The following is a 13,214-nucleotide window of genomic DNA, read 5'->3' as shown; positions in this document are numbered from 1 at the left end:
TTCAATTCTACTGTAAAGCAGCTCTTAAGAAAACAGTGTCATTATTCAGCTGAAGTCAGTGCTGATTCACTCATGCAGCACTAAATGGGACCATGATAAGACTAAATTTATATTTATATTATCTTCAAAAAATGAAGGAAATACATTTGAGCTCTTCCCTTAACTCTTAGATGCCTGAGATTTCCAAACTTTACAATAAGTACCCAAGTATCAACAACAAAGACAACATGCTCACAATGGCATATTTTGATTAAAGTCTGTATCAATAAACTGTTCAGTTTTACAGTGCAGACAGATCATTTGCATCCATCTGAAATATTTGTCTTTTTCTCAGTATCATCAACAGGAAGAGAAAGAGAGCAGCTTCTCAAGTATTTGACTGTGTGTCCATGAAGAGTAACATCTCCATGATTGATCCTCGTAATCTCAGTGATAGTGCAGTGAACATTGACCCTGTGTGAGTATGATAATGTAGATAATAATGTCGGCTTATGTATGAAAGTGTAAGGAAGCAAGTGATAAGGATAAAGAGGAATCATCTGTGATTGATCATAATTCATGTGTTAGGCGAGCGTGCAACGAGTAGTTAGTGTTTCACTGTGAAACATTCAGGATGGGTATCGTTTCCAATAGAAATGTCATGTGGTCACATGTGTTTCAATGATCTGATATCAAAATGTTTTAAATCTATGCAATGCTTGTACATTCACTTTTTTTGCACCTAGCACTGGTGCTACAGAGGTTAAAAGTTTTGTAGCACAGGCCACACAATTGTAGCACAAGTATAAAACGTTTGTTTCAATATCTGAAAACAACCACAATAAATAATTATTATAATTTTTTTACCCAAAATAGGGTCTTTTGAGCATTACTGAGTATCATTCATACTCGTAGCCGGAGGGCGCCCTAATGCAGAAAGTCCACAAGTGAGATTCATAGAAGTCGTAAATCTTCTGACGTTCCAGGAAATCCCTTATATTAACAAAATCATTCAGCTATTGCTGTAGCAGAATAAAACGCAGAAAGAGACGTTTTGACTAATGAAACATGAAGACAATACACATGCTATTGCAAAAATATATGGTTTATCTGTGTTCTTGTAGACATCTCTTCATAAGAATAAAGTATATTTATATAATGTAATGCTAATCGGCATAGCCTTTATCACTGAATAGTAGGTGTAACGGTACATGTATTCATGCTGAACCGTCATGGTACGGACGTCATGTCTCGGTGAATAGAGTCAGATGACGAAAACAGTCAGTCACAGGCGACCCACCCAAGGGGGCGCTCGGTAATGCAGCGCTTTTTGCTAACCGCCACAGCAGGAAAAAGAGGCGATCTACGCACCAAACCCAAAACAAGAGTTCAGATAGCACGCAAGAGCTTGCTAGTAGCCTATACGCTGAGTTATGATTAATGTTTGCTCCCCTAACTTCACGAAAAGGAAACCGGGGCTGTAGAAAGCGCCGCACTGATTTTTTTTCTTTATTTTACAAAAGCACAATGTTTTGTTTTTATCGTGAGTGTTCACAAATAGTTAAACCCTTTAAAGTTTCGAGTTATGTCTGTGTGTGTGATGGGTGTCGAGGCTGAGATCGAACTCTGGTCTTCTGGTCAACTGAACAGCTTCTTTACCACTGGGCTATTGTGGATTACAAACAGCAGATGGACCCAAGAGCAGAAGAATAACTTGCAGACTTAAATGACTGAACAAGAGGTGTTTTTACTGAAGAGTCCAAGTTTAAAAGTACAACAAAAAGGAATCCGAGCTTCCACAGAAATCCTCCTAGAAATAAAATATGAGCAAAAGACAAATCCAAAAATACAACAGACTTAGCTTTCTTGACAAGGAAAATACAAGCATAGTAGGCTCAAGACTGAACACAACTGAAAGAAAGAGGCATGCTTACATAGGCCAACACAAACAAGCTAATGAACCTCATAGAGTGGCAACACAATGAATTTTACAGAAGCTGGGGCCACCTAGTGGCTAGGAGAGTCATTACAGGTCATCGCCAACTACAGGCAGGGAGAGTCATCACAAGCTGGAGCCTTACAGTATGACCATAAATGAAGTATTTTAAGTTGTTTATGCTGACAAAATTAGTATGCTCCTTTTCACCTTCTCTCTCATCCGCAACTTAAATAACTCTCACGCGCAAAGAAAATGACAGCGTAGGCTACGCACAACACGTTAATCAAACCAATAAGTTTGAAAACAGCCATTGCGTTTTACCGCACAGCATTGATCAATCTTACAGTTAGAGTAACAAATCAACAATTCCATAATTTTTTATTTTAAGCAATCAGGAATCTGGGGGGCCGGACATGTAAAAGTACTGAACTCGCATCGAACTGTGACAACAAAAACGAGGTGCGTACCGAACCGTGACTTCTGTGTACTGTTACACCCCTATTGTATAGAATACTATAAAATAATAGTAGTCTCCCTAATTCTGTGATATGAAGCATCGTCAGACCACAAAAGGAAGTTATTTCAAACACTCGATTAAATGATCTGTTTCGACCTCATTCTGACCGTCACTACGGTCTAATAGGATGATAACCTTCGTTCCGCCTTCTCTCGAGACCTTATGTAAACAAAGTCATGCCCATGACCCCGGAACGTCACGCACTATAAAAAGCGAGTTAAACTTCCGGCTCGTTCTCTTTACCTTTCTCGCCTATAGAGACCTGGTACAGGTAGGAACCGAATTAATATTTTTATTCACCATTCAATTCATCACCCAAGTGGTGCAGGTGCCTTGTGTCCCTGTGAATTGTGGTGTTTTATTTTTGTATTATCTGTGCAATCACTTATTTCTTGCTGTATGTGCTTGAATTGTGATTAGTTTATTATTGGTGTTGAGGCTAGTTTCTACATACTAGCCATTCAATGTTCAATGCAAGCACTCAATTAATGTTATACCCTATGTGCTTATGAATTGAGAATTATTTTATGGTACTATTCAGATATTCTGAGACTAGTTTCTAAACATACTAGCCATTCAATATTATGGGTTATTTCTGTTTTTTTTCAGAGTATCCATCAATAACCTAGTGAATATACTTCATTACAAAATTTTGGTGAGTATTGTGCCTTTGGAGCCCTATATCACTGTTCGCAGCTGTTGGGGTTTGATATAGGCCTGCTAAATACGTTCGCGTACTAGTGCAGGTCATTTTTTCTTTGAGTGGGCTTGATATATCCTTCACGGCTGTACGCAGTCAGTGGGATTGTGTGTGGCATGGCCTCTCATTGCTGCCGATATTGCCAATCACCAATGGACCCTCGTGATGGGCATAGGGAATGCCCTTCATGCCTGGGGATGGCTCATTTAAGAGAGGATGTGGATAATCCCTGCAGTGCGGCTTGTGACCTGCCCAGAGGGGAACGACTTCACCGCGCTAATAGAGTATGCAGTTCTGTACTTGAGCGTGGTAGGGAGAGTACGTCTGTACTGTATGCTCATCGGACAGGCATAGTCATAAGCGTTCTCGCAAGCACCATGAACCACACCGATCAAGCCATGAGAAGGTGGTGGAAGTGGCTAAACCCCCAACTCCTGCTCCACCAGCAGAGGGTACCAACACAGACACTCAACTACAGATCCTGGCTGCTATTCAGAGTTTAGCACAGAGAATGGACAGAGTTGAAGCCCGTCACTCATTTTCACCATCACTACCTCCTGGTCAGGAAGGCGTTCCTCCACCTGCACAGCCGGGTAATCCTGACACTGACACAGAAGATGCTGATGTATTATCCCTTCGTGCTCCTCACTCGCTAGTTGATAATGCGCAGCAGGCAGAAGGAGGGAGCCAAGGAGAGGGACCCCATTCAGATTCTGCCGAAGTGGATGGCGAATCAACAGGGAGGAATGATTTTCCAGCAAATACTCTTGTGGCTAGAGTATTTAGTGCAGCAAAAAGGCTTTGTTTGCAGCCTTCTGTGCCTGACCCAGCTCCCGTCGGGGGTGTCTGGAAAGGCATACCTCAGACTAATTCTCCATCTTGCATTCCAGTGGCAGATGATTATACCTCAATGTTGAGGACAACATGGAAGAAACCATCTCAGAAGCCTCAATTCAATGCAGGCTGCAGACGGTTGGCCAATGCCTGTTACCCAAAAGAAACTGGTCTGGGGGACATGCCACCAGTAGAACAAGAAATAACATCATGGACAACACTGGGACCAGCTTATGCATCTGCTAACCCTCGCTGTCCCAAGAAGGAGTGTGCGAAAACTGATCGTCTGATCTCAAGATCCTTTAATGCCACTGGACGTGCAGCTCGTACAGGTAATGCTTTGGCTATCCCCTTAGCAGCCTTACGGAAAACAGTAAGTGCGGATGACCAGGATTCTAGGAACCTTGTTGATTCTGCTCTGGCAGCCCACTCACAATTGACCCGTGATGTGGGGGACGCTATGTCTTCGGCTGTTTTATGTCATAGACAGATATGGCTGGCACAAACCTCTTTGCCAGAGACCATACGAAGCGAACTAATGAATTTGCCAGTAATTCCCGGTCACGTTTTTAATTCAAATTCTCAGGAGGTGCTGGATAAGGCGGAACGCTCCGTTGCAACGAGAGAAGCTGTTCAGCGGGCTTGCCATAAACCAGCTCCAGTCTTCAGACCAAGGGCTCGAGAAACACAAAGGCTGCAGCAACCTGCCTGGTCTAGACACATGAGTGGCAATCTGGTTAGTGTTCAAGGGCAGAGCTTTCGTGGCCAAAGACAAAATCCTGCAACTTATCCCCAGAGGAGATTTCAGTCCCGTGGGGGAGCCCAACAGAGAGGTTCACGAAAGGGTACAGGACGTGATGGCGGACCTGCATAGGGGCTGGCCGTTGACTGTTCTTCTCAACTTTCACGGGCCAGTTGGGAGAGAGTGATCTCAGACCAGTGGGTTTATCCACAATAACTCACGGTTATCGGCTACAGTTTCGACGAGAACCCCCCCCCCCCCCCCCCCCCCCGTTTTCAAGGGTCAGAATGACTATTGTCAAGGACCCACTATTGGAGCCCGTATTGAGGGAAGAGGTGCTCTTTTACAAAAAGGAGCAATCACAAAGGTTCCCTTCAACGCACAGCAAACTGGGTTTTATTCAACCTATTTCATAATTCCAAAAAAAGATGGCGGTCATCGTCCCATTATATATCTCAGGCACCTCAACCAGTACTTAAAAATTCTTCCATTCAAAATGATTCATACAAAGATGGTAATGCAATCCATACGTGCAGGAGAATGGTTCACGTCCCTGGAATTAAAGGACGCATATTTCCATGTTCCAATTTGTCCAGAGCACAGGCCTTTCCTCCGCTTTGCTTTCCAAGGCCAGGCCTTTCACTTCCAAGTGCTACCGTTCAGCCTGTCTTTGGCACCGAGAGTTTTTACTCGGGTGATCTCAGCCGCCCTAGCTACCCTTCAGCTGCAGTCCCTGAATGCAATCTTCCTCACAGAAGTGATAACAACAGATACATCACTGACAGGCTGGGGAGCCGTTTGGGAAGGCAGATCAGTAAGGGGAAAATGGGATCCCCCTTGGTCATCAGAACACATAAATGTGCTCGAACTGAGGGCTGTTCATCTCGCTCTCAAGGGACTGATACCATTTTTTCACCACAAGCATGTGCTAGTGAGAACGGACAGTACCTCAGCAGTTTACCACATAAATCACCAAGGAGGGACGAAATCCCTACGCTGTCTACAGGTGGCAACGAACCTGCTGACATGGACATGGCCACGGCTGTCCTCACTGAGAGCAATCCACATCCCGGGTGTGACAAACAGAGCAGCCGACATTTTGTCCAGAACAGGGCCTCTCCCAGGGGAGTGGTGGTTGCACATGGAGATAATAGCCCAAATTTGGACCCGATACGGGACAGCTCATGTAGATCTCTTTGCTTCCAAGGAGACGACCCATTGCCTGGGATGGTACTCCCTCACTGTACAAGAGGGCAGTTAGGCCTGGATGCTCTGTCACAAGAGTGGCCGAGAGGCTTATTATATGCTTTCCCCCCCTTTCCTCTGATTTCCCAGGTCCTCCAGAGGATCAGGGAGGGTCATTGCACAGTTCTGCTAGTTGCTCCACGCTGGCCGGGAAGACCATGGTTCCCGGACCTAGTTCAGCTGGTTCAGGGTCCTCCGTGGCAACTTCCATCACGGGCAGATCTCCTATCCCAAATAGACGGCCAGATTTGGCATCCAAACCCGATGGCACTACATTTGTGGGTATGGCCTCTGCAGAGTCCGTCCCTCAACAGCTAGATGAAACGGTACTCGAGACACTGAATAACGCCAGAGCTCCATCTACTCTGGCTAATTACTCCATAAAGTGGAGAATTTTTTCAGAGTGGTGTTTAGTCTTGAATGTTGATCAAATAACCTGCTCTGTGCCACTTGTCCTTAGATTCCTGCAGGCTCAACTGGATCAGGGCAAAGCGGCCAGTACAATCAGGGTTTATGCTTCATCTATTTCAGCATCTCATAGGGGAGTGGATGGCCAGCCATTAGGCCGACATCCCTTGGTAGGTCAGTTCCTGAAGGGAGCTGGTCGCTTATGTCCAAATCGCACTTTGCGGGTACCCAATTGGGATTTGCCTTTTGTACTAGACTCTCTCACTAAGCCCCCGTACGAGCCTATGGCAGATGCAGATTTTAAAGCTTGGTCTCTCAAGACAGCTTTTCTCTTGGCTATATGCTCTGCTAAAAGGGTAGGAGAATTGTGTGCGCTATCTATTAGTGAGGATTGTTTACGTTGGAGGCCGGATGGCACAGGGGTGACGCTCTGGCCCAACCCTGCCTTTTTACCAAAAGTACTTAATTCTCAGTTCAGGAATCAAGTTCTGGAGGTAGTTCAATTTCAACCCCCTTCACAGGCAGATCAGCAGAATTTGCTCACCCTTTGTCCAGTAAGGGCATTACGCACTTATGTTAATTTTACTCAGACCTTGAGGAAGTCTCATTCTCAGCTTTTTGTTTGCTATGGGAGGGCCAAACCAGGGTGTCCACTTTCTAAGCAACGTTTATCACATTGGTTGGTTGAGGTTATTTCCCAGGCTTATACAGGAAGTGGGTTACCAGTTCCTATGGGAATACGGGCCCACTCAACCAGAAGTGTAGCTACTTCTTGGGCTGCGCTAAAAGGAGTTTCAGTGGGGGAGATTTGTGCTGCAGCATCATGGTCTACACCATGTACATTTTCAAAATTTTACAGAGTTGACGTAACTAGCACAGCGCCTGTCAGCACTGCAGTTTTGATGTCGGTAGCCCAGCGAGGTTTGGATAGTTCAGAGTCTGTAGTTCCTTGCGACCCTGTTGACATGAGTCATCCTATTAGACCGTAGTGACGGTCAGAGTGAGGTCGAAACAGATCGTAAGTTATGAATATAACTATGGATCTGTGAGACCGAAGGATGACTGTCACTATCCTTGTCGCTCAAAACACTAGGGCGTTCAAGGTAAGAGAACGAGCCGGAAGTTTAACTCGCCTTTTATAGTGCGTGAAGTTCCGCTTCCGGGGTCATGGGCATGACTTTGTTTACATAAGGTCTCGCGAGAAGGCGGAACGAAGGTTATCATCCTATTAGACCGTAGTGACGGTCATCCTCCGGTCTCACAGATCCATAGTTATATTCATAACTTACGTTCTCTTTTGTTGGGCAAAAGGTTTGTAAAGCTACTCATCACAAGTTTGGGAAGATGTTTGGCGCTTGTTGCTTTTTCAAATGCATGTTAAAAGTGACTTAAATTCACAGCGCTTGTAGAGATAGAACGGCATTTACTGATTGACCCGCTCTGATCACAGCGCTGCGATTCACCATGACATTTCATTTTATTTAATAAGTCATTAATTAATTAAATCCATAATCGCACTAAATCACGATTTTTGTTTAATTTCAGTTAATCGTACAGCCCTAGATTAACCTCACATACAGACAAACACACAACAAACTCTCACTTCACACAAACAAGGGGTTCTGTCTCACACACATACAAAACGTTATCGCTCAGCCCTGCCCTGTTTTACATTTTTATTGCTGAGTACTTGATGAATCATTGAAAACAATACCTATGTGGACTGTGCCAAAGTCTCCAGCTTTAACACATTTAGGCCTCAATAAATATTCACCCAATTACTATCCATAGAAGAGATCTGTTGAGATAAACACCAGTCGTTTGATAATCAGTACTGAGAGCTGATGAGGAAGTTATTCTTAGATGTGAAAAATTATTTATTTTCAATATATCAAATCTTCAAAAAATATTCACAGGTGATTAGAACTGATCAGAACCACAGAGAGTCCTTGTTCACACACACTGACAAAAGTTTAGCAGAGCTCTGGTTAAACACTTCTGTAAATGACCTTTATGAGGCAGAAAGCGCCATCCTGTTTGTCTTTTTTTTTATTTTACAAAAGCACAATGTTTTCTTTTTATTGTGAGTGTAAAATAACATGATGTCTTACTCTTATCTGTATGACCTTAAATAACAGAGTATTTTAAGTTGTTTCCGCTGTTATAATGATCATTTGGCATTGTGCCGATTTGTGTCGTGACTTGTGGAAGTCTCACTACAGTCCTGTGATGAAACACTGGAAATGTTTCTGGGAATAGGAAGTCTCAGTTGTCTCTTCATTTGCCGCCTCCTTGTGGTAAGGTGAAGAAGGGTCAGATGTAGATGGCTCTTTTTCTCCTCCTCACCCATCTTTCTGTGATTTCTTGAAAAAGTGTAATATTGAACTTTGTGCATCTGCCATTGTCACTGCATGTTAATTAACTCTCATACGCAAAGCAAACTAATCTCTGCAAAAGTTTTTTTTTTTTCATTATTCTATTTATTTTGTACTTAACACAAGAGGTTTTTAGCTGATTGTGACCAAATACCTTTTATTTTTTATTTTTTATGAACCCTACAAAAAATATGAGCTAAGCAAGAGTGCATTCTGTTTACTGTTTAGTGCTTCATATTGACGAACTAATTATATATTGTTGTTGTTACGTGTATATGTGTGCTTTCTTAGGTCTGTTTCACACCAGAACGGTAAACAGTGCATATTATTCTCAGCGTCCATGTTAACAAATTCGAACTTTGACACGGCACGATGAGGCGCACGACAATGCGTAGCAAGATCAGAAGCAGTGGTGCTGTGTACGATTCTGTGTCGAGTCTATTTTTGCTGTGTTGTTCACGCTCAGTTAAAGCAACATTGCATTTTTCATGTTCAAAATTAAAATGGATTACCAACACCATCAGCTGCAGTTGGCTCTAGAAATGCTGCCAGAATTGCTGAAATCACAGTGTGAATGCACTAATTCAGCTCCTCACAAGCACAGTTTTTGTGCTGCTTTTGCTCTGCTACGCTTCTAGTGTTCAACAGGCTCTGTGATTCTTTCTACCATTTCTCTGTTACATGTCAATTTACACAGACATTATTTTTGTCACCTGGGTTAGATGCATCAATATCATATTCAAACAATCCTTTAAATATGCTGGTAATTATCTACACCAAATAGGGGCAAAATGTATCTTACTAACTTACCATCGGTCCTAAAAAATAACCTTGAGGAAACTCTATATGGGATGTCAAGAAATTGTTTGGGTATAATAAATAGAAATCATGATATATTTAAAAGTAGACTTTAATAAACCCTTCTTTCTATATGTGGTATGATTTCAAATCAGAAATGTCATATTAAATATATAATAACATGTCTCTATTCTTTTCTGTTTGTTTTTGTCTCTCTGTTCTTCTTATTGTGTTTCCAGTGGTGGGAGAGCTGAGCAGATCAGAGATGTGTCCTGTCAGACCAGCTCATCCTCCTCCTGTCAGAAACACATCAGTCATCATGACACAGAAGCAGCCCTGCAGCTCGATTCCCACCAGCCAGTGCATGATGATCTGCAGAGAGTCAAAGACCAGCACAAAACCAGCATGAAGAACAAGTATGAGAGGTTATTTGAGGGAATCAAACTACAAGAGAATCAGACTCTCCTGAACAGGATTTACACACAGCTGTACATCATAGAGGGAGATAGTGAAGGAGTGAATGAAGAACATGAGGTGCTACAGATGGAGAAAAGTTACAAGACCCTCCAAGACACTCCAATCAACTGCAATGACATCTTTGATCCTTCACCTGAACTAGGATATGAGGAGAAGAGAAGAGAGAAGAAAGACAAAATCAAGACTGTTCTTACTAAAGGCATCGCTGGAATCGGAAAAACCGTCTCTGTGCAGAAGTTCATTCTGGACTGGGCCGAGGGAAAAGCCAATCAGGGTGTAGATTTCATGTTTGTGCTTCCATTTAGAGAGCTGAACTTGATTAAAGATCATCAGTACAGTCTTCACAGACTTCTGATGGACTTTCATCCTGAACTTCGAGATCTGGACTCAGAGATTTATGATGAATGTACAGTTGTGTTCATCTTTGACGGTCTGGATGAAAGCAGAATTACACTGATGTTTTCAGACAGTGAGAAAGTTTCTGATGTGACTGAGTCTTCATCAGTGGGTGTGTTGATGTCAAACCTCATTAAAGGAAATCTGCTTCCCTCTGCTCTCATCTGGATCACCACCAGACCAGCAGCAGCCAATCAGATCCCCTCAAACTACATCAACCGTGTGACAGAAATTCAGGGATTCAATGTGTCTCAGAAGGAGGAATATTTCAGCAAGAGAATCAGTGACGAGGATCAAGCCAGCAGAATCATCTCACACATCAGAAGAGCAAGAAGCCTCCACATCATGTGCCATATACCCGTCTTCTGCTGGATCTCAGCCACTGTGCTTCAGAATATCCTGAAACAAGATCTCAGTGCAGAAATCCCTCAAACTCTGACTGAAATGTACATACACTTCCTCCTCATTCAAACTAGTATGAGGAACCAGAAGTATGAAGAGAGAGATCCAGATAAACTCCTGCAGTCCAACAGAGAAGTGATTGTGAAACTTGCTGAACTGGCTTTCAATCAGCTGATGAAGGGCAATGTGATGTTCTATGAGGAGGACCTGATTGAGAGCGGCATAGACATCACGGATGCCTCAGTGTATTCTGGGATTTGCACTGAGATCTTTAGGGAGGAATCTGTGATTTATCACAGGAAGGTTTACAGCTTTGTACATCTCAGCTTTCAGGAGTTTTTTGCAGCACTGTATGTGTTTTTCTGCTATTTACACAAGAAAAATGAAGTTCTGAAAATATTCCTTACAGGAAAGTCCAGAACTCAGTCTGGGAATGTTCCACTGGATGTGTTTCTTAAAGGAGCAATGAATAAAGCCTTGATGAGTGAAAATGGACACCTGGATCTTCTCCTTCGATTTCTTCATGGCATCTCACTGGAGTCCAATCAGAGACTCTTACAGGATGTGCTGATTCACACAGAGAACAACCCAGAGAGCATCAAGAAAATAATCCAAAACCTCAAACGAGCTCAAAAAAACAATATCAGTCCTGAAAGATGGATGAATCTGTCACACTGCTTGATTGAGATGAAGAAAAATTCTGTTGTTGAAAAAATGCAGTCGTTTTTCAAATCTGAAACAAAAAACAAAAACCTTTCTCTTGCACAATGTTCAACTTTGGTAAACATGATCCTGATGTCAGAGGAGGTGATGGATGAATTTGACCTTAAAAATTATGCATTCAAATCAAAAGAAGGTCGAAAGAGACTGTTACCTGCTGTGAGGAACTGCCGAAAAGCTCTGTGAGTGTGATGATGTATTGTATTACAATATGAACACAGTTACGTTTAACAAAAGTTGTAATGAAGGTTTGATAAATGTCTTCTGGAATTTTGTTCACAGTCATAAGACACAAATGACTGTTGTTAAGTGTTGTTTTCATTTTCAAACCAATTAATGATTAATACATTTGGAAAAAATCACAGCCAATTACCAGTTTCTGATATTAAGAAAACGTCTATTAAAAACATGTAATGACATAATTCATCTAAAAAAACTTTTTTACAATAAAGTTTTAAATTAACGAAAGTTTTTTTTTAAGCTTACACATAATATGTGACATAATATTCATAAAATGTCACATACTGTAATTATTTTAATTGTTGGATCCTTCCGCTGTAAAGACCAGAGAGTGAAAAATCATCTTTATCTTTATGCTAAAAATTGGTTAATCAAGGAAATCTTGCAATTTGGTGGGGATATCAGCACACCAGTATACCTCTTTAACCAGAGTCCTCAATTTTTTCAGATTGGCACAATGTAATCTCACTGATCAGTACTGTGCAGTTGTGGCTTCAGTCCTACAGTCATCAAACTCCTCCCTGAGAGAGCTGGACCTGAGTAACAATGACCTTCGGGATTCTGGAGTGAACCTGGTCTCTGCTGGACTGAAGAGTCCAAACTGTCAACTCAACATACTGAGGTTTGAGTTTCACATTGTGTAGCAATTAGCTCAAAGGGAAATATATGTATTATTAATTAACCATTGCGTTTGGTGGTTCTAGTGCTGGTATAATCTTCAGTTTTACCTTCGTTTGAATTTGAACGATTCCGATTTCGATTCTACTTATGCATTCCGATTCTTAACGATTCCTAATTTCAATTTCAATAAGGTAAAAAAAAAAAAAACCTTAGATAAAACTTTAAAACTTTAGTCTTATTGCTAAACATTTAATTGTAGCTGAATATCATGAACAAAAATCAACAGGCTAAAGAACACTTGCTCAAGGAACGTTTGCATGTGGTTTTTGAAATACCATAGAAAAACAACTATCCTAACTAATATAAATTTCAAGCATTATTAAATACAAACACTCATTAATTAAAAAAGAACAAATAAACAAATTTGCCATCGCAGCAAATAAATACAATTGAACAAATATACAATTGAAATAAACAGTCTTGTAAGATTTTCAAGTATTCAAGTACAGAAACTGTAATCAAATGTAAAATAACACTGCACTTTATAAATAAAATATTCATTACAAATATAGTTACAAAAGTTATTCAGTCAAGAACGAGTGAATTTTCTCTTTGTTTTTTTGTTGTTTGATTAGTGTTATTATAGCGACGGTAGTTGCTGTCACTTTAAGAGTTGCCTAATATAGTTACACATGCCTGCAGCACTGAGAGCAGCTCTTGAATGTTTTAAAATCACATTAAAATATTTTTTTCTGTGCGCACGTTTTGGGTGTGTGTGTATAGTACATAAAACAGTGCGTGAGTTGTCTTGCGCTTGAATA

At 41.5% G+C, this 13,214-nt stretch overlaps 1 protein-coding gene across 3 annotated transcripts in view; it reads left to right on the top strand.

Annotated features, from left to right (window-relative positions):
• Window positions 1-11,718, top strand: part of LOC130095247 (NACHT, LRR and PYD domains-containing protein 12-like) — a 79,903-nt gene extending 68,185 nt beyond the window's left edge. For all 3 annotated transcript variants that reach the window (XM_056261935.1, XM_056261934.1, XM_056261936.1), the window contains one exon: window positions 9,777-11,718. In XM_056261935.1, coding sequence (XP_056117910.1) covers window positions 9,777-11,718 — 1,942 coding nt within the window. The remainder of the gene's footprint in view (window positions 1-9,776) is intronic.
• Window positions 11,719-13,214: the final 1,496 nt, after the last annotated feature.

Source organism: Rhinichthys klamathensis, unplaced genomic scaffold (assembly GCF_029890125.1).
Source record: "Rhinichthys klamathensis goyatoka isolate OS25496 unplaced genomic scaffold, OSU_Roscu_1.1 h1tg000189l_1, whole genome shotgun sequence".
Lineage (NCBI taxonomy): Eukaryota > Metazoa > Chordata > Actinopteri > Cypriniformes > Leuciscidae > Rhinichthys > Rhinichthys klamathensis.
This window is presented reverse-complemented; position numbering and strand designations above follow the sequence as displayed.